Source organism: Cuculus canorus, chromosome 2 (genome assembly GCF_017976375.1).
Source record: "Cuculus canorus isolate bCucCan1 chromosome 2, bCucCan1.pri, whole genome shotgun sequence".
NCBI classification, from domain to species: domain Eukaryota; kingdom Metazoa; phylum Chordata; class Aves; order Cuculiformes; family Cuculidae; genus Cuculus; species Cuculus canorus.
In genome coordinates this window covers 95,918,201-95,940,865 of record NC_071402.1, presented here as the reverse complement: position 1 = coordinate 95,940,865, position 22,665 = coordinate 95,918,201, and the positions used below count along the sequence as shown (strand labels likewise).

The following is a 22,665-nucleotide window of genomic DNA, read 5'->3' as shown; positions in this document are numbered from 1 at the left end:
CCATGCAAATACCTTTCTTTCCCTATCACTATACAGACTTGAGTGTTTACACAATATAAACATACACGAAGAAATTCTGGCCTTGTGTACCATCAGTTTGAGTTCTTGCTCTTAAATTAAGAGAGGTGTAAGAAATTCAGTGCTTGCAATCAAATCAAATCCAATTTAACTCACAGTGCTAAAGGAGGCTCAGCACTTCTGGGATACTGGATATTCTGGTCAAGTCACCTGCATGGGCAACTCAGAGGTTGTCCAAATGCCAAGTAAGCCTTTCCTCAAGGCACACAAGGAGGGGAAAAGTGATCAAAATCCTTGACAAACATCTGTTTTGTTTCTAGTTCCTCTTGTCAGGCAGGCTCCTTGCCAAAAGCTCATGAACGGTAATTAAAGGGAGAAAAAAAATGTACTATCACATTTATTATGTAGATAAAGAGGTTTGGGGGTTTATGTTAAAAAAAAAAAAGAGAAAGAAAAAAGTGTTGATACCTCTGCTTCTTGTAGGGTCCCATGGTTCGAGCATACCATGTCTGGACATGTGATAGGAGAACCACAGCCTTCTTGAATTGCCAGCTGTACATATTGTTTTAGGCACTAGAAACAAGTAAAGAAAAGGAAAAAAAAATTATAGCCCACATGCTGGTAGCACACAGATGCTTGAGTTGCTGTACAGCTACCACCTCCACTGCTTTAATTTGCTGTCCTGAAGCTCCTGCACAAAGAAAACATCAATTATTATAAGCATGAATGCTACAAGTCATTACATTGGAAAGAATGCAACAAAGAACAATTAATTATGCATTACTTCATCTGCCAAGCATTGCATTTACCCAAGTCAGCAAGTCAGACCTTTCAGAATTAACAATCTCTATGCTCTGCTAAACTCAGATTGGAGGATTTAGGGCAGGGTGTATCCTACATCCTAATTAAACAGGCTTCACTCTTTTGTCTTTCCTCCTGTGTTCTTAATTCAGACTCTCAGCCAGCAGTCTAAATTGTAGATCTCATTTACAAGAAAGGGATCACTCTTCTCAGCTGCATAAAAAGGGGAAGGGGGTGTGTAACATGGTTAGGAGGTTATAACCTGTCGTAGAAGCACAACTATGAGTTCTTTCTCTCCTTCCCAGCACTCCCACAGAGTTTAGGTAATTTCCATGCTTTACTATGATTTATTCTATGCCTCCAGTCTATTGAGCAGGAATTCAAAGTCTATTTCCGGTACCAGGCTTTCTTATGAACGTTTCTAAATTGTTTTGTTACACAAAACTGGCAGGCCTTCCCTCCCCAAGACAAAAAAAAAAAGCCCTCTGTTTTCCCCAAATTTTATTTGGCATGCCAGTTTCAAATATACTCAGCTTGTCTTTTTCACACATATTATATAGTCTTTAATAAAATCATGGCATAAAACCAGTGCAATTGACCTAAGAATAGTGCTCAAATTGTATCTCCAAACTACACAGGCAAGTGAGCTCACTCCTAAATCAAACAAATAACAAGTCTCCTCAAAGTAACAACAAAGCATACAATAAATAGCAAATCACTGTTAACATGATAACAAAATACGGATTCTGGCAGACACTGGTATAGTTCATAGCTTGCTTAGTTCAATGTAAATGAAAACCAACATACTTCACAAGCAGCAGGATTGATGCAGCTTTGTTCCCTACAGATTTGTAGAGATTTGCCCCATCAGTTTTCAATAATTATATCAAAGCATAAGGTCTTTGAGACCTCTACCTTTCTGCCAACTTTCAGAACTGGCACTGAGTTCAAAAGCTACTAGGTAGGTTATAGGGAAGTCACAGCCTTTCAGAGCATCAGCTCTGGAAAACATCCGGGACTCTTTACAAACCATTTTTCTAGTATTTAAAGGTATTTAACATTCACGTCTGCATTACTTTGGACTGTTTCAAGAAGGCCTTGCATATTGTGCTCTGATTAAAGAAATTTTCTCATTTGTATTTTTATTGGAAAGCTGGTACCCTCTTAAATGTCAGGATAATTAGGACTTTTATAAATGGAAATGAGGTTTCTTTATTACTCTGTCTGTCTCTATTTAAACATCCACACCCACCATTTTCGTTAATTCTGATGGACATATTAGTTCAAGCAAGTAGAATCAGCTTAAGTGGCATTTCTAATAAGCTTACTTTTGATTTGTAAATATTTGAAGTGTGTTCCTTTAGAACGAAGTGTATTTGTTTAAAAGGATGTAGGGGTATAACTTAAATGGTAAGCTTTAAATATATAGCTCATTGAGCACTAATGGATTCAGAACTGCACGCACCCCTATAAGAAAGCAGCACAGCAGGCTGTAAGGAATTGCTGGCGCGAGTCGTATGTGGGAGGGGAGGGAGATACTCACAGGTGAAGAGCAAAAAAGAAATCATGTGAGTAACTGAAGGCAGTATCGGCTCCCTAGGGAATACCAGCCCAGATTTAACCAGGAGCTATTCTTTTATTATTCAAGCAATTTCAGATCCTTGTCCCACCTTCTCACCCACCTTTCCCAAAGGCACCCAGGCACAGTGCTTACAAAACATGTTACACCACCAGCTCAAATCCTTCCCCTGGCACATGCAGCTTCTCCACAATGCAGTAAGTAGAAGCAGGTACATAACCACAGTGGTGCCTGGGAGCAGGTACCCTACAGACATCAGAGCTACTGGGACCCTGTCCATATCTGTTGCCACCACAGTCTGGGCGTAAGCAGTGGGTGGCACAGGGAAAGCCAAAACCAGTGTCTCCAGAGCCCAGGGTGACAGCCCCATTACTGACACAGATGGGTGACCTGCCTCTGCAGCCCAATATTCATTAAAGAGCTGGCTTTGGACAGTCTCACAAGGAAAAGAGAGTATCAAGTGCTCTCTGCCTGCACCAATTTCCTCCCTGGTTTGTGCCTGTACCCAGCCTTCACCATGAACTATGTGGACAGAAAATTCTGCCTTCCAAGTCTCTTTCCCAAAGCCTGCATGCACTGCAGCGTGTTGGGTGCACTTCTTAAGTATGTGGATGATGCTCCAGCAAAGCCTCCTTACATCTCACTCCCTCTCCTCGTGAGAAACCTGATTACTTTCTGGATCAAGTCTCAGGGCAGCATTTGGGAAAGGGGGAATGCTTCCCTCCCACCGAATCATTTAGCTTTACTTTAACTCCTCAGCAAGCACAGGAGAGCAACCTTTTACTTTTGCTAAGAACCTGACTTCTGTCTCCTCTGTGGTGCTGCCTGATAGTTAGTAATTTGTTCTGACAGCATGTTACAGTGGATTTGTATTCTGGGGGCAGCTCAGGTCAACCCATTACAGAGGGAGGACAAAGCCTGAGAAGCTACTGCAGGCCTAGCAGCAGCCCAGAGGCTTGCTCTTAATTTAGACTTCCAGGACAGAAGCTCGGCGCGCTGACAATTACCCTTCCGTGCAAGGATGGCCATGAACCTTTTAAGGAGCTTCAATCCACAGTATGGTTTTTGCAATCAGTTTCAATACACATTATCTAAATCATTAGGGGTATCAAGCCAGGAGAACAGAGGTTTCTGAGTATCGCTAATGCATCTGGATTCTCCTTCTCTTCCAGCCCTCTACATAGTTGTAGGCGAGGATAGGTGAGCAACCGGAGCCTTCTGCAATACTTTTGGAGGGTGCTGTGCTTTCAGAGGGTGTCTTGGAGAGATTTTATAACAGGTCTGTGCAGTGCCAGGGGTCTTCAAATTCTCCACAGGAAATCTCCCTGATAAATGTTTTTTATGGATATTAAATCTTCTGACTTGATTTTCTGTGCTTGGAGAAGGTGCTGTGGGTGCAATTCAAGAAGCTGATGGGAGGACTTAAAGGCGCTGGGAAACTCAAAGGAAGCATTTAATATTTACCAGTGAAGGCTGAGGCTTTTTACCTAAGCCTGTACGCGACTGATAATATGAACTTCTTGTTCCCTTTTTCTCAAGTTAGCAGCAAAGAAGAGACAGTGGAAAATCACTAAAATTTTAGTATATGTCTTCATTTTAAGAGCAAGACTGTTTTTAGAGAGATTTTACTATTATCTACAGCTCAGCCAATAATTTAGCTACTTTCTTGAAAAGTAGCAAATAAAAGCATCTCAAAAGATGTACAAATTGCAATTGTGATGAAAAAAGGATTCAATGTTCTATATAAAGAATCATGACTGACCTTCTCAGCAGTATGTCCTCCCACACTCTGGAGAATATGGTATACAGACATAGAATGGTAAGACTTTTTGTGCATTTTATAGAAAAATCAGCTAATCTCCTAATCTCAGTTAGGAAAACTGCACACACTACCTACGCTACAAAGTGAAAGTAAGATTAAGATACTCAGCCTTCTGTGGTATTAAGAGTTCCTTAAAAGGACCTTAATCTTGACTTCTAAGAAATTGCCAGGTCTCAACATCCTTGGGCTACAGTCTCCTGCCAATGTCCCGCAGCACGGTGCCTTACAAGCACAGAGAGCAGTCAGTGGCTGAAGAAGCCACACCACAGGACTTGTGGCTTACAGTGACAGTCATACCATCATCTTACTCTCCATGGCCAGAGCAAGTCATCAACAGTGACCTTCCTTACCAGCACAGTGAGGTTTCCACCAATGCATCACACAGTCAAGGCAGAATGGTTGAGGCAACAGACTAAAAATCTACTGAGGTCTTGCTGACCAGGTTTGAATCCTGCTGAGTGCAGATGACATTGGAGGTTTAACTCCATTACATTCACCCCTCAAAGAACTAGTTGACACCAATCCAAGGAATTTTAACTTCCACACCTGCAACTAAACCCTAATCAGCTACATTCAGTTTACTCAGACTTTCCCCACTGAGCAACTAAACCACGTACAATATCTGTGTTCTGGTATACATAACAAAATCCTGATGCAATCAAGCAAGAGGGATCAATTCAAATGTGACAAGTAAAATTCAGTACACCTAATAGAAGGTTTCAGTGCAGATCTAATTTTTCCAAGCAAAGTTCTGCTGGACTTCTGTCAGCTTCAGTGGAAAAAGTACTACAAGTAATCTTTTAATTGCCTGAGATTCATAATGTAGGATTAGACCTTTCTCAAATAATTTGCTGTCTAAGCACTTAGGGGCAAGAGTTTCTTTTTCTCTTATGCCGTTTTTGTCTTTCAGGCCATCACTTTCCTCCATTTAACAAAATAAGGTCAATATCCACTTACATACTTCACAAAATGCTATTCTTGAGTATCTAGTAAGTTAAGGCCTGAAAAGTACCTGGGTTGAATTATCGTAGTACGTGTAACAATTACTCATTTATTTTTTTTATCTTGCAGGACTTGTAAGAAGGATTACAATTTAGGTAAATATTTATGTACCAAGTACACATTCTTCTCCTGGAGCTGAGGCTCTGCTGAAAGTGTATGTTGTAACAAGAATCTTTAAAAAGCACTGACAAGCTCAATCCAGCAATGCACAAACTAGTAACATAAAAAAAATCTCAGTAATAAACACTTCTTCTAAACTTCAAAAATGTCCTTATGGTCAGCAGCAAATTTTGCTCAGGCTGTTCATGGGTTCTTCATATCAAGCCTTCTATATGCTGCTCTAACTTTTTCCCAAAAGCATACTGCATGGAGAGGAATTTTAATGCATTGATCAAAAAAAAAAAATTCTGTTTGGCAATATATTTAATCTGCAAAGAAACCATAACCGTTCTACATTTTAACATAAGAATGAGTTCAAAGTATAATTTCAGTATTATGTTGCTAGGTAATGATGTGACAAAGGCACTATACCCCTTTCACTGTGAAATCTTACGTTTCTATTCAAAGCCATTTTCAGATAATCTCTGTAACAGAGACAAAAGATGACTCTCAATCATTCCTACATATTGCTTTTTCAAGTACCTTGACATGTTCCATCACATTGCTCATCTCCCATCTGCATGCAGCTATCAGCTCCCTAAATGCATCGATTTGGATGCAAAAGCGTAAAAAGAAACCACATACGTGACGTGACAAAATTCAACAGGTAGTTTATTAAGAAAGCTGGAGGGATGGCTAGGAAGAAGGAAAAAACAGAAAGGGCTGGCCTGTTTTCCTGTCAAATGCTACAGATATTGCTGCTGACCACTGTGCAGCTGTTGATACAGAATAAGTAAAGGGTATTTGACTTTAATTGAACTGCGAAAGGGGGAAAAAAACCCCAGATCTACGGTATTTCTTAGCCACTACTAGGGCATGATCTACTTTAAATATTAAAATGCAAGAAATGATTGATTGATTCTGCCAAGAGAAGAAGGTCCTTCCTGCTAAGGTATAACTTAAAAACAATTTGAATTGCACAAAAATCAAGAAAAGCTCAGGTTTCCCTCTCAAAATCCATAAAACATTTAAAATGTTAAATCTCTCTTCCAGATTTGTCCTCAAAACTGTATTGGTTTAAGTGTGGAGCTTTTTTTAGCTTCAGCCTTTTTACTATCCCAAAATTGGGGGAGGGAGTTAAAAAAACCCAAAACTGTAAATGGAAGGGAAACATAACTTTTCAGTTGTCATTCCAGAGTGTCTTATGACTGAAAACAGATCAACAGATAGGCATTCAGATTTTGTTTCTATTCTGCACCGTGTATATGTACTTTTTATTTAATAAGACACAGTTTTCATTTCTTTCTTATCATTTACCTGTTACCTGTTCTTCAATGCATACACAGGACAAAACAGTCTTGTAGCGATGTAGTTTTATGTGGAATATGTAGGATTATTGACTTTGGTGAGACAGTTCAAGTCAGAACTCTATATTTAACCACCCGATCCACTCAACATTTCATCAGTTGTGTACTCAATTAAACCCCCCCAAACCAAAACACAAACCAGTACTCATAGTGTTTATGACAGATGTACATAACGTTCAGTAATATGTTCATCATTTTCATGACATCTACACTCCTAGATGTTCAACCCCTAAAATGGCCAGCTGCTTTCAATGTGTGTTAATCAAACTCCTGGAATCTCTCAAGTATTTTTCAACAGTCTTAAAACTAGATTAATCAAGTCTATTAGCAATTAAACTCATCCTTCCCAAAACCAAATCAGCTGTGAATATCATTTCTCTTGCAAACAAACCTGTATCAGGGCAAACCTGGCCTTCCCAACAGCTACAAAACAGACATGACCATGGGGCTACCGTCACAGGTTGGCCCAGTTACTGTGGCACTCTGAGGCACCGACAACTTAATTCACATCTGTTTCTTCCTTTGTTAAATGGAGATAATATCAAATTCACCAATGCGGTGCTGTCACTAAACACATTACTTCCTCTTTCCTTGCCTGTCTTCCCTCGGCCACCACCGAGGTGCTGCCACCTCTACTGACTTTAGAAACATGTAGCCCTTCTTCCTAAACAGCAGCATCCATCAAATGGCAATGGACACATTTGTGCTCTTTTGGTACCCCTACTAACTCTTGCCTGTCGTGTGATACTGCAGAAGTGCACACAAGAACTTCCTGAACCATCTAAATGACTATAAAAGTGTGTTTAGTGCCAGGTATGAATTTTCTTTTTATAACTTTAAAAGAAAGCTATTCCAAACCATTTCAAATGTCAAGCTAGAAAAAAAAACAATCCAAAATGTCAAAACTTGATAGCTGTAGGTGGAAGCAGAAAACAACCTGAGGGCACTGCAAGACAAGGTCTATTTAGAAAGAGGACAAGGTAGTGTTCTGATGCAGCCATGAGCACATGCCAGTGTCTCCTAGTACGGAGAAGAGGAAGAAGAGGGTACCGAAACTTCTTGAAAATTAGCACAAAGAAACAGAAGGGATACTAAAACCCAGAGCTGGCCAGATGAAGGCAAATCCAAATTTTCCCTTACTCAGAAGTTTTACTTAATAGTCTTTCACTGGAGTATTTGTGTACATTTGCTCCATTCAGCAGGCATCTCATGCTCTTTGTCATCTGCCTCCTCCTTGTCTTTGATCTACTCGGTTGTTTCTGCTCTCAGGCTTTTCTGCCCATGTTTTTTGCTGATCCTTCACATCAGTTTGCCCCCAGTGCTACCCTGCACAAACAATCTGAGACTTCACAGCATTAAAGACAAAACGCCAGTATTTAGAAACCTGAAGGAGGCAGAGCAATGCACAGCTGCTCTTAAAAAGACTAAGGAAAGCAGAGGAGCCTTAGAGTGTCTTGCTGGTGAAACACAACAGAGAAATTCATATTTCTGGAAGGATTTGCCCTTCCCCTCTAGCAAAAGTACCTGGCAGCAGCGTGCAAGCCCCATTCTCAGAGGCTGGAGCATCCCAGGGCCCTCACTCACCAAGCAGGGATGTCTGGCCCCTGGCCTTGCTGTAACACACAGCTACAACAGAAAATCTTCTCACAAACGCCTTTAGATAACCTTCTGCTTGTAGAATACCCAGAAGCTACCTGTGCTTCTAGTCAACATTGCACACTGACATCTCCTTTTAAGGTTGTGTGAAGTTTAATCTCATTAAGACTGCATTGTGTGCACCAAAATATCAGACAGGTGGATCATTGTGATATCTGGTTTGCAGGATTTGTAACTCAGTTACCTCACACACCTCTCAGAAGTACAAGACCAAACAAAGAATTTCTTTGGAAAAAAAAGAAAGGTGAATCATGCTAGTTCTGCATAAACATGTGCTAATAACACAGAAGGAAATGCATGAAAGTATCTTCTGTTTTCTGAGTTTGTCACATGTTGTCTTAGGCATCTAGAACTTTCTCAGTAAGTAACAGAGCAAACGGCTATAAGCTGCTGCTTGATGTAAATAGCAGTAATGCCATTCATCACTCACCTAATTCTCATCAGGACTCTGAAATGCTTAGTGTGGGGGAAAGAGGAAAGACAAAATCAAATGGAATTGGTGTGCAGGGAAGAAGCTGACACCACCTTTTTTACTGACTCTCAAAACCACCTATTCCATAACAACACTACAGTGGCTTCCTCCTGCCACCACTGCCACCAAGGCCATCTTAACCACACCTGGTAAAACCTCACCTCCATGACTGCTTACAGGCTACAGACTCACATTGAGTCTTCCACTAGACCCTTAAGATTTCCAGTATTACCGCCAGTCCTCCACTCCTCACTACTGCTTCCAAAGGGTAACTTATGCTATGTTGGCTACCAGGGCATTTCCAGCAAGAGGAAGCGAGGTGCATGTGATCACACCACTCATCGTCTCTCCCAGCTGTTTTCCCAGTTTCAGCCAGGTTTTGAAAAGGTGGTCATCTCCAAAATGTGTACTTTCCAGCCAGTCTAATGGGCACCAAAGCCTGCGCAACACCCAGTGGTCCCTCCAAAGGCAAAGCAGGGAAGTTGGCCTCTCCATTTCTGGCACCACTCAGAACTCCTGAGTCTTGTCTGAGTGAGGTACTGCTAGACCTATCTAGGGGAGGAAGGAGAAGAGTGAAGGATACAAATATGTAGAAAAACTGACTAGATGCAAGTGACATATTCAAAATATAATTTCGTAAGGTCATCAGCCAGGATGTAATTAATATTAGCTTGCCTTGGATCCAGATATAAGTGCAATGAACCACTGCATTTTATAACACTGTGATTGTAGCCAGACACAGCACATCATTATTTTAGGTAGGTATGTGAGCGATGTGACCACCAAAGGGAAAAAAACTGTGTACTTGCACATAGGTGCATCCAAGGAAGGAAAAATTGCAAGACACGGTAAGCACAAGGGACTACAGATAGAAAGGACATCCCACCAAATACACAAGAAAGATGACTGGCAGAACAAAAACCAAGATAAGCATTATCATGGACAGATGAGATGCTCTCCCTCTTGGGAATGGGGCAAGTAGCATAAACCATGCACCTTAAGCAATACATATAGTGAAACATGTAGACACGTACGAGTGAGCACCACAGCATGGCACTTCACAAAGGTTTTATAGGCATAGGAAATGATCCAAGTAATATGAAGTGCAGTCCTCTACAACCTTTGAAGATGAAAATATACTTCACAGACCTGCCCAATCCTCTTCAGATATCAGTCTTTCATCTGAAACTAATATAGTCCAAACACAATGAAGCCAAGCCACCAGGTACACTACAGTTTCCAAATTCTTGGGATGTTCAAACGTGTGCTTTATCTCACATTTTAGTGGAGTCCTGCCCCAAGTGCAACGAATGTTGAGAAATACAAGGCGGATACAAGGCTATTCAGACTGGGCTAACAAGTAAGACAGCAAGTGTGTTCTACAAGCCATTTGCTTTTTTTCTCTGAACAGAGAGAGTAAAGATGTTTATAGCTACTTAAAAAACTCCTGTCTTAATAGCAACATTCCACCAAAATGCAAACATATACCCTCTTAAACACAGTTTACTTACTTTGGCTTGAATACAGCTTTTACGAGGTATTGTGTTTATTACAAGCTGAAAAAAAATAGCTGTACACAATTCTAACTCATTTAAATTCCTTGGGTTTACAGACTACAAGTGGAAAGGAGATACATGTTTGCAACCACAGTGCCTAAATAGTAACCATTTCGAATTACTTCCACAGCCAAAAATGTAGTGAAAAACAGTCACAGATGCAGAATCATCATTACAGTTAGCTAAAACAATCCAACCTCACCTGTGTAATAAAACAAAAAAATAACAAAACTAACAGGTTCACCACAGTTGAGCAGAACCCCTTATGTCCATATCAAGCCCTCTTCTACTTCAAATTTAATACTACTCTTGGATCTATACAATTAACCTTAGAGACAGAAAATAAGAGTAAGCTATACAAGCTGAAATCATTGCTAGCTGAAAAACTGATAGGGGCTTGATCTCATAGTGGACGTTCTTACCCCAATATCTGTCTTAAGGGAAGTGTGATGGTATCTAGAAGCCCTGGAACAGGCGGGAGGAAATTTAGGACATTATATACCAGTGCAAGTACTGCTGGCTGTGTGGCAAGGTGCTTCTGACACTGCTCTTTGGAAGCTGCCCAAAGGTGCAACTCGTATGCCTCCCAGAAGCTGCTCTGGATTCAAGAAAGAAAAACATATAAGCATTTTAGAAGTTTCCAGAGCCTCGCTTGTTAAAGGACACAAGATCTACATGTCTGTTGCATCAGCCCAGACATGTCCATTGGGAGGATGTTCAGACACAGGCAGCAACAGTCAGACAAAGGGTAGACATGGAGCATAAGCTTAATTGAGACATATTACACCCACTGAAATAAATAGAGCATGTCTAAAGGCTTCTCCCAGCAGCATTCAGCGCTCACCCATGGCTGGCTCTTGTTTTAGACAAACTCAGCAAAGTTTGCACAGATGCCAAACAACTGTGACTGTACTTTCCACTTCGCTGTCATGGCACTGGAAACCTTGACAAATGTTCTTCCCATTACCGGCCAAGTATGTATGGGGCGGCAGCTGAGGCACCAACAGGGGATAACCAACAGGGTTTGGACAGCAACATCCTCAGCCATCACTGACCCCTCCCTTTAGTGTGCCTTGTAGGAGTGGAGAGCCCAAGTCTGCCTGGCACAGTCCTCATCAGTCCTTCCTTCCCCAGGAGTAAAAGGGTTACTCTGCCTAGCTTACACTGAGGTTAATGTGCCATTAATCATACTAAATCACAGTCACAGAATTCTTGGAGAACAGTGGTATCGCTGTAAAGTTGTCAGCTTCTCCAAATTTTTCTAATTTAGGCAATATCTTCATACCTACCTGTTAGGCATTTTCTCTTAAAACTTTTGTTACAAACTAAAATAAGGAAAGGTTTTCTGGAAGTCAGGATAGAAAACAAACTTCATGAAGTTCAGGTTGAAAATGCCTGTTAATCAATCTTATCCTAGTTTCTTTAAACACACAGCTAGATTCTTATCCTATTTAAGCCACTCTGAATTCAGAGTAAGTGGAGATACTCTCACTCAAGCTGGCTTCGCAAATATCGTACTTATTCCATGAGTTGAAACCATCAAGGGCAAAACTTAAATCTACTTGCTTGAGGTTTATCCACAGTTTGTTGTTAAAAAATAAAACCAAGTGCATGTATTGAGTTAAAAACAACAACATCCTCCAGTGGCTTCTGACCCGTTTCCAAAATCCATTAGTCAGGTACATCAAGGTCACTATGGCCAGGGAAACTGGCTCCATTTTCCCATGCTGACAAAGAGACCAGAAGAGTACTAATATCTGCGGGGCTTTTATCAGCTCATCTTTATCACTTCCACCAGCTTTATTTGATCTGACTTTGCAGGACAGAAAGTCCTCACTGACAAGTATAAGCAATGCATGACCTGGGCAACATCTCTGCAGCACAGACTGCAAATGCAAATGTTTAGGAAACCAAGGTTCACTTTTATTTTCATTTTCTCATTGCCTTTAAAAGCTACATACATGCCTCAAAAGGTCTCTGAGTACTCAAAAAAATGATAACAGGGAAACAAAATCCCAGTTATGCTATGATGTTTCAAAATCTTTGCTTCAGAAAAAAATAAACACTGAGACTGCATATAGGCTGTGCTTGTTATTAGGGAGTCTTAAAATGCATGTTTTTTCCCCGTTTACTACTATGAATTATTGTTATTTGTCTGTTAGAGTTATGAATTATCAAAAGCAGAATGACAAAGAAGTTTTTTTAAATAAGGCAAGACAGACTAACACCAAATACCCTTTAGGAAAGTATCCTCTGTCAGCATGGGTAACACATACTTCTTGTATGGGACATCTCACAGTTCTATCTTCCAATACCCTGCTCCTATAACATAAAGGCCTAGGTCTTACCGAAGTACAAAAGATGCAGTTGCATTCCTGAAGAGCAGTCATCTTATCCAGGGAATATTCACAGAGACACAGCTTGCAAGTGAGCAGAGGCTCCAGAGCTAACTCTCCAACTTCTGACTTGTCAGCTGTCATGGTGTGAGGACAAGCCTTCCCAGAGGAGCCCATTCACTCACTAATGGTCACTCAGCCTGAAAGAGAAATCAACAGCTGAAACAACGCTCAAGCCACGTAGTCATTTCTCATTCACCTGAGAATTTACAGTTCAGATCCACCCAATCACCTGCACGCTCAAATATATTACTCTGGTATCTTGGTGACTGTCCCACACTTCAGTCTGTTCAAAATGTAAAAGAAGGCGCTTGAGAGCCCACCTCCCCAAAAGGTCTGAACTGGGTTGGGTTCTCCGAGAACATTCACCTTGCTGGCACAAAGCACCTCAGTCAGGCCACTTATTACCACATTAGAAAAAACTTAACCAAAACTCACACAGATGAGTTATCACATAGATAATGTTATATCCAACAGCATAGCGGTCAGAGCCCTCATCAAAGTCCCTGGGGCCAGGATCTGACTAAAAGCAACAAATTCTTAATTAAAAGACTAAACTGTGTTCATATGTATATAACAGATATCACTGTGCCCTCTCCAATGAGTTGCAGAGTCATACTGCTCCCATCCCTATGAATCCTTCAGTCTTTATTGCACTCACAGTGCTTCAATAGGTGTTTCCACTCCTATTTTCCATTACAGCTGGTGGCTTGGGAGCTCTCCTGGGCAGTGCAAGGCAACAAGAAGCACAGTTTCCCATTCCCTAGGCAAGCAGTGCAAGCATTTAGCCCATAACATAAGTGGTGTGTTCATGAATTCCACTTTTTCTGTGAGTTATCACCGAGATAGAGAGCTGGCAGTACATGGGTGGTGAAAGCATCTAAACCCACAAAAGTGTTTCAGATTGCATGTCCTACTTCATACAGGGCTGGAGCTTAAATCCAAGTAGGAGTATTTCATGTGCAGTTCTCTTCTCTGCATTGCCTCAACTATGCCAGAATGCTGCCTGCTCAGGTCCGTAGCTTTTGTGCATCCCATTCACTGGCATCCAGCTCTTCCATATATTTCATAGGGCTCTCAGGCATCCAGCTCTTCCATATATTTCATAGGGCTCTCAGGCATCTAGCTGAGGTTTGTGAACCATAAACTAAGTGCACTAGCACATTGACAGGGAGATGCTCAGAATAGCTGTGTCTCCACCACACATCATGTCACAGCAGTGCTTGGGGAAGAAATTTCTATCCTTTGAGAAGCAACAATAGAAATATCATGCTTACACGTGATGTTTTCTGACCTAAGCATTTGAAAACACTGTGCCATAACCGTAGAAAAATGTCAAGACCATCATTCTTATACAGTAATAACAGAAAAGAAATTAAAGAGAATATCCTCATGCTTAATCTGAAACAACAGAAAGCAAATTTGCAGATTTTATTCACCTCAAAATAGACAGTAGGGTTTGGTGCAGCATTTAGGGCACGGAAAAATCTATTCTCATCTCTGGTACACTTAGCCCAACTTCCATAGACTTCATTCAGAATATACTTAGCTGATGGCAAGACGACCTTCACACGTTTCTTACAAGGAGAGACCTGGTGGCCAGCTGCATGCAGCTGTATGCAGCAGCACCAAGTAAGAGCACAGCTCTACTAAATCAAAAAAGCTGTATAACAAGTGGAAGCTGCACAAACACGAAAACAATAGAGGATCAAGACTCGTCTGTGTGCCTGTCAGATCTGACATCTCTTGAGGCAAACAGGAGACTTGAGCCCCTTAGTCCACTTCTGCTTGCTTCCCCTGCAGTCCTGATGGTCCTCATGGCAGGGCTGTCAGGTCACATTTGGCAGCACACCACTGCTTCTGTTCTGCAGCTCCTGGAGACGCGAGGCCAGCTGCAGCCAGGCAGTGTTTACGTGACATGCCGTCTTACAGTATCTGCTGAATTTCTCCCTCAAGGGAGAAATGATGGTGCTCTTAGAGCTACAGGGGGCAGTACATGTGAAACCTCACCCCAAAGTTCCCAACTCACAACCTGATGTACAGCCAAGCCCTATCCCCAGCCCTGCCCTGTGAGTCTCATGCCTGTGCTCCTGTGGGTCTTCAGGAAAACACTCTTCAAAAGCCATGAAACCACAACAAATCTAGGTGGGACCACACTTACCCATTTTAATTTTTACACCCTGCAGCTTCCTAGTCTAGACTGTCAAAGAAGCCATCAGATGTGTTCCTTGACATGTCTTTCCTCTATGGACCCAGTTTTGAGTGACACGAGTCACAGCCAAGATTCTGGCAACCAAATTCCTGACCACGAACCCAAAGCCAACTCTCTTTAATGGCTTTCCATCATTAGTTCAAAACACATGCCGTGCCCACATTATCTTGGCGCAGTTCCCACCTGCTACCATTATGCTCCCCACAATTTACTCTATACGGCTGCAGAGCTAGAGCTCCAGCATGGCCAGAAGCCCTGGAAGGAAGCCTCCCTCTGAGTCAGGGACTGCAATACTCTTTTGTAATTATTGCAGCAGGGAGGAGGGGGAAAACAATGAGTCATTGGAAACTGTACAGCAGATCAAGAACTACCTGTTATTTAAAACTGCATGCTAGACGTTATCTCAGTATTTAAGAGAATTGTAACACATTTACTTGGGTATGCTTTTCAACAGCAGCTGCAGGTAAGCTACTCACTCCCATGTTGCACAGATCTGACGTTTCTTGATTTATATGGTAAAAGGTAACAATGGTAAGAGGAGGGTTGTACAGACAATCATGTAGGAATATTTCAGGATGTGGGAACAGATATAAAACTGATATAGCTGTTTCCAAAGTCAGTGTCCTTTTATAACAAAAAGGGTTATGACCCTGCATGCTTTTATTAAGGCAGCAGTAGAAAGATTCAGGTGTTTGACTGAGGTTTACGGCTAAGGGTTAATATTAGATGACCTAAATCAGGTACCCAGTGTGATAGCAAAAGAGTTTGCTAGTGAAGAGTGGGCTCCTGCTACACTGCTCTGCCTTAATAGCAACCAGATACCACAGTGTGATGGCTGCGGGGATATGTTATAATATCCCAGGCACCTCTGTCCCTGAAGGCTGTTTATAGGTTAAACTCAGTTTTGGTCCCCGCTGCTCCCGCTCTTCTCCTTCCCTCGTAACAGATGCCAGAGCAGGGCTGAGGTTCTCTACAAAACAAGAAGAGCACCCTGCGGAAATCTCCAGCAGACAATACCATGCCGCCCTGGTGGACCAGAGGATCCAGCCCACACACAGCCTAGGCTGGCTCACCTCACCGCAGCCTCATTAACCCTGGTGGAGTTCAGCAAATGAAGCAAACAGGATTGGAGACACAGAGACAGCTGCACAGCCTGCCTGAACAGCCCTTGGAGGAGGCACCATGGCTACAAGCAGCAGCATTCCTTCCATGCTCTCTAGGGGTCCAGGTTGTCCACAAGGGGCCTTAAAGGTCAGCCCGTCACAGGCAAAACCATCATGTTAGTACCTGAAACCCTGCCTATCTAAGAGAGAGTGAATGTGTGGCCTTCATGCCCTACTCCTTTTCCCAGCACAATCCAACCAGATGGTCTCTACTTCTGCCCATCAGAATTGTGATTTCTGCTATAGCTGCCAAGGGAAGCATGCAGGGGGACAAGTTAATGGTTACCAAAAAGAGTTGCCTCATCCAGTGGCAACTGCGCTCTGAAGAGAAATCAGGCCTGGAGGAGGCCAAGAGGAGGTTCATTCCCGTGATCAGATCAGATGGTGAAAACAATGGGGAGAGAAAGACACACATCTTCCTCCTGTTCTCATTCTCTACTCCTCCTATTCTTTCCCAGCACTCCAAGACTCATTGTCCTCTTCCAAGCTCTCAAACCATCCCCTCCACTCTAATACACTAAGTTTTTCCAGAAATGACTTTTCCATATACTGCAGAGAAGCCAGGAAGTTTCACTTCAGTTGCTCAAAATTTTTTGGCTTTCACTTTGCTAGGCTTAGTCCCACAGACTATCATTAGTTACTTACGTACCCATCAGCTCTCTTTACAGTGGATTAAAATTCCTACTGTAACTACAATAAAACACTGTGGATATATTTGTCATGCAGGGGAAGATGGAATCGCTGAAGAATGAGTTGGGGACAAAGAGGAAAAGACCATTCCACATTTGGTTATATCAATAAAAGTGACTTGAAATAGAAGTAAATAGAAAGTCCCTGAAAAAAAAAAAAAAAAGAAAGAAAGAAACTTCATGTGGATAAAATACATTTCTGAGCACTACAATCTTCCCTTTCATGCTTACAAACACAATGACCTCTTTAGGATAGAATCTCAACTGAAGCAAGAAATGTATCACTGAAACCTGAATACAGCACATAACTCCTCATGAAAACCTCCACACAACAGTAACACAGGCTCCATGACATGTTGTGAAATAAGGATAAACACACCTCAGGGTCACTCTAACTTGGAGAAACATAATCCTACACCAGCATAAACTGGTGGCAAGGAAGGGTGAAAGTGGCCTCAGTTTGCACACATAGCCATGAACTGTAAAGAAATACGTAAAAAAACTTGCATCTATCAGCCACATACAAGTGCGCGCACACACATACATATCATAATTTCTTTACACTGCAAAGAATTTCCAAGAAATGGGACATTTTACCCGGCTTATAAAGAAGAAGAGTTGTTGGGAAGACTTATCCTTCCCTGGCTCTGACACTCACGGTGTTGATGCCATAGGATAAGGCAGGATCTGAAGGTCTGACTGAATGTAAGCGAGCTGTTTGGGGTTAGTCTTAGGAGGGCATAAACTGCACAGTCATCAGGACCACAGTTTGCTGGTAGCTCAGACCTGTCGATGTTTCTATTTTGTTCATCTGCCTGTGGAGGCTTCTGCTTTGTCTTTGAGAGGTGACAAAGCTTTGTGCTTTCACTTATAACTGAAATGTCTGAACACCATGCATAAGAAAGAAAACATTAGAGCGTGCTCAAAGTGGAAAGAGAAAGGGCTCTGGGGGTGGGAAGGATACGTACAAGCAGAATCACTAACACAAAAGCAGGGGAGACTGAGCAAAATATGAAAAATACAACAAAAGCACAGGAGGAAGGAGTACAGAACTTGCCTGCCTTCAGGGCCTCCTGACACCACTGTGTCTGGTGTCTGGCTTTGTAAACAACTTCCTAACAGCAAACATCTACTGTCCCTGTTTCTAGACAGGTATTCATTTTGAATCTTGATATTAGTGTCCTGAAGAGGAAACTATTAACTCCCTGAAGTGGGAGTGAGAGAGCAGCTGGGTGGGTGTCTGGCAGCCGGTCAAGGTCAAGCCACCACAGCTCCACAGAAGTGTTAATAACGGATGCAACATAGGACTGAAACTTCCCCTGTGAGCATGCATTGTAAGGTAACATCCTTGTTACAATCATAAAAAGACTCATTTGAGTCTGTCCAGGTGCCTCAAACCAAGATTACCAGGCTCAAAGAACAAAAGTTACTCTGTGTATGTGATGGAGGAAACAAGCCAAGCAGACTCCTGAGCTACAACATCAGAAGGACATTGTCTGTGTGCCTGCAATCAAGTCACTGTACTTAGCTAAAAAATGTGTCCGAATGTGACTTTCACCACTTAGAAACATCACATAAAATCACGAAAGCCTTCTGCACTGACGCTGGAGAAGAATGAATGGATTATATTCAGCACCATACGTCATCCTTTCATTTTTCACATGCTGCATCCAATAGCAACCACACAGTTCTCGGAGAAACTATCTCAAGCCTTGCATTTACAAACAATTCTACTGAAGTTAGGAGAGTGGTGTGCTTTTAGCTCAATTTGGGGTTTAAAGGAAGTCAAGAATTGTACAGATATGAGACATATTGCTCTGGAAAACATTCATGGAATAAAAAGGGTGCTTTATGTGTTTTTTCCTGTGCCTGGTGTGTGCCTGAGCCCATCCCGTGCAGGGTGAACCCTGACAGCCCCCTCTACTCCAATAACCCCTAGGCTTGTAATAAACCAGCACCAAGGCATGTGTACTTGCCTACACATGGTGGGATCATAAACAGTTCAGGGTTAGGTTTAAGGTCACATGTGGTTCTTACACGTACCATAGCACTTCCCCATTTTATAATATACTGATGTACATATAATATATTTTAGTATCAAAACAACACTACTCACATCAACTGTGCTAAGTTCCTATTTAGTGTATCAGGCATTCACTGAACTTTCTTGAAGAAACATTTGCAAGCACTGTAATTGTATCTCATGCCCTGGAGATTTTTTAAGTACCCAGTACAAAATTACTTCAATGCCATATGAAAACAAGTTTTGACATAGTTCAGCTCAGGATTCTGTTGTTTTCTGTAACTAAGGTTTGCCCTTGAAAAATAAAACAGAAAAAGAAAATGACATGAAAGACACAAGTGTTCAAAACCAATGCTAAAAATCAGGCCCTTGGTGAAAAACACTAATTATAGAAAGATTTAAAAAATATAACAGAGTGGTATTAAGACAATGGGATATGATCACAGAAGATATAAACTGAGCTATGAAATTAGGACATGTGAAGACAGCTGTCAGAAACCCACATTTCTATCAGCTTCAGCAAAACCCAATTATTACCAGTTTTGATTACAAGTCCTTAGCTGTCCCAACGCTCTCAAGACAATGTTATTAAAAACTTATTTCTAAGGAAGCTTTTTAGAGCTCAGCAGCTCTGCACAAAGACCTGGTCTAAATCAACATACTAGTACTTCTGTGGTCTAATAGACTGGCCACTAAAGCACAATGCATTAATACCTCTTTCTTTTGATATGCACTACCTACACAGAGCTACCTATCTATAGCATTACTATACAACATTACTTATCAAGCAGTGATTCAGTAAAGCTGTTAAACATATGATTAAAGCTCCAATTCAGGAAAGCCTTCATATTCAAGAGCGATGTTTAATCATATGTTTATGTGCTCCCATGTACCAAAGCCTGAATATTCTGTATTATTGCAATGAGATTATTTAAATGTTTAAGAAGTACTTAAATCTTCTGAAATTGTGCCATCAAAAAAAAAAATAGCAACCAGATCCGCAAATAGAATGTATAATTTTAAATATATTTTTAATACATTCAGAATTACTGCAATACAACTGTGCCTTAATACAGCAAGCACTTGATTACACGCATATACAAGGAAAACCCAGTTCTGGATTATCATAATATGGTACCAAGCTAAAGTATTAGAGAGAATAAAAGCACTTCAATATCTGTTCTCTTTGAGCAGGGCTTAAAAAAAGTCAGATATATAATATTGCATGACAGCCTTCTACATTGTAAAACTTTTATTTTAAGAAAACTTGTTTTAAGAACAAGCAGCCTAAGTAAATGTATTGTCTGGTACATAAGAACACACTGAAGGCAATTTCTCTCACTTGTTTTCATTGGAATGCCTACGAAACGAAAGTGCCCTTGAGCTGCTGTTCAAGAAGTGTTGGCTGTAAGGATTATTTTCATACCATGCTAGCAACCACAAAATAAATATATCAAATGCTTTGAAAGGAACTTAGTGAGCAGGAAACCTCTTGCACAAAAAAAAGTGTAACAGACAGACTGCACTAATCAAGAATATTATCCAGCTTCCTGACAGGCTTGCTTACATGAGCACTTTAGGATGCCTAAGACACACATTGAACAGCTTCCCAAACCTCACAAGCACCCAATAATTTCATATCATTCTAATAAACCAAAACATCATAAGGGCACATGTAAATCAGCCTCCACAAGTCTTTGAGAGCATACTTGTCAGGTAACATCTCTACTGTACTCTTTATTATATTGCAAGATATAAATAATGTTGAGATTTTAGAACACCAGTTCTTTATGGTAACTTCTAGCAAACCTCCATCAATATGTCCACAAGGAGTTTTTTGGAAGAAGACCATGGATATTAACATAATACATCAAACCATTTTTTCTTCCAAACAGATGTAACCCTTTGCAATTGTGGGAAACTTTTACATGTTTCCTTGCAATAGTCCTTTAGAATAAAGCAAGTTGGGGGGGGGGAAGTGGGCTTTTCTCCCTTCCATTCCTAAAAAGGTAGGGAGTCCAAGAAAAGGGAATCTAATAGCTAACGGTGAAATAAATGCTATTCCCATCTGACAGGCAGCTAACAAAAACACCTTCTGATCACTTAAAAACTGAAAAAGAAATAATGCAGCCTGTTAATAAAACAAACTGCATAAGCAAAGCATGGTCTTCCAACTATTTTCAATACTGACAGGAGCAACAGTGGCAATATTCATTGAATCCATGAGGATGGGAGTAAGGTGGGATGAGGTCAGATCATTGTATCACAGAAGCCACCATATTTACCCACTCCTGCTGGCACTGTGCTTGAGCTAGGACACATCAAAGTTCAGGATACAGCTCTGTCAACATTGGCAGGCTGGAAAGCCTTAGCTCCCTGCACCAGACCTACTGGATGGGAGTCCTGGGCAGGCCTGATAGCATTACATCTGGAGATGGCCCAGATGTACTAAGCTTACATTGCCTAGGCAACATGGTGGTGCTGGCCACAAGCAGCAGGCTACGGTGACAGGTCTGGTGCACAGGCAGTCAGTAGCAGGATTCTCCCAGTTTCATATTCATCCTGGCAGTTACAGAGCTACAGAAAGCTGATGAGCACAGAATGCAGTGAAACAGGCAAAGTGCAGCTAAACAACAGAAGGTTTGCATTTTGGCATCACATTTCCAAATATTTCCAAAATACAGTGAAACAATAAAATTATACCAACTGTAATTCCAAGTGTCGATTCTCAGGCTAAGACTAGATTTCAAAGCTTATCTAAATAACACCCCATATTCTTAACAACACTATGTGACAACTATTAATGCTAATCTACAAGGAATTTTCACTGTGAGGAATTTTGTGCACTTTACTTTTAACTTCCTGTTGACAAGAGTTAATATACTACTAACAAATAATTACACACTCTTCATGACATCAATGACAAAAGCAGAGGATAGGTCCTTCTATCTGACCACATGAGGGCTTTTGGTAACTGTAGCATTTACTAAGTAAAAAGGAATTGAGCTGTTGGGAAGTCAAACAGGTTGATAATTTGGCTAAATGTTTCAGCTGAAACAGGAATAGAGAGTCAGATGCAACAATTTGCCTTTGACGCAGAAAAAAAACCCTATTATTTTTATTAATCTGATAACAAAACCTTGGGATATGTTAACCCTTTGAGCTGGAATGTTACAGTCTAGACAGAGCATGTTCAGAAGTCATTTGTGGCATTGCTGTGTTCTAACATCAAGGATTTTTAGAAGATATACGTAAACATGCATTTTTAAAGTGAGAGCAATGGAACTTCATTTGACAAAGAGACTAACTATATGTTTGCTTATAGGATGTACTCTTCTCTTAAGAAAAAACTATGTGGGCTGTAGGGCTCCTCTAGCTGGACATGACTCCTTTTTCAGAGCAGCCAATGCTACGTTTGGAGCAAGCAGCATCCTGACTGCAGGGCAAGCAGGTCAAGGCGAGTGGAGACGTGACACAAAGCCAGGCCTCGAATGACAGCACAAAGCCTCTTAGGGCTAAGGGAAGCATGCAGAGTGTGCCAGAAGCCAAAGAACAACTCAGCTGACTGAAACAATGAAACTGATCCTCCACTGAATTCTGCAGAAATCCCATATATTAAAAAAAATTACTGAACACCATCTAGTGAAAAAAATAACACATATTTGAGTATTTCTTTTTAGAAGGCATGATCTGATAAATGAAGGAATTCTGGACTTTTCCTCTACTCCTCTCTCTGCAACTGTATGTTTCCTTCATTTGTTGATCTATCCTTCCAAAATGTCGGAAGCTAGGTCAACAATGGAGTTGAAA

The 22,665-nt window shown here is 41.2% G+C and overlaps 1 protein-coding gene across 3 annotated transcripts in view; it reads right to left on the bottom strand.

Annotated features, from left to right (window-relative positions):
* RNF144B (ring finger protein 144B) overlaps nt 1–22,665 on the bottom strand; it is a 95,370-nt gene that overhangs the window by 24,237 nt on the left and 48,468 nt on the right. For all 3 annotated transcript variants that reach the window (XM_054058339.1, XM_054058338.1, XM_009564166.2), the window contains 2 exons: nt 12,721–12,908; nt 487–591 (listed from right to left, as the gene is read on the bottom strand). In XM_054058339.1, coding sequence (XP_053914314.1) covers nt 487–591; nt 12,721–12,885 — 270 coding nt within the window. In that variant the 5' untranslated portion in view covers nt 12,886–12,908. The remainder of the gene's footprint in view (nt 1–486; nt 592–12,720; nt 12,909–22,665) is intronic.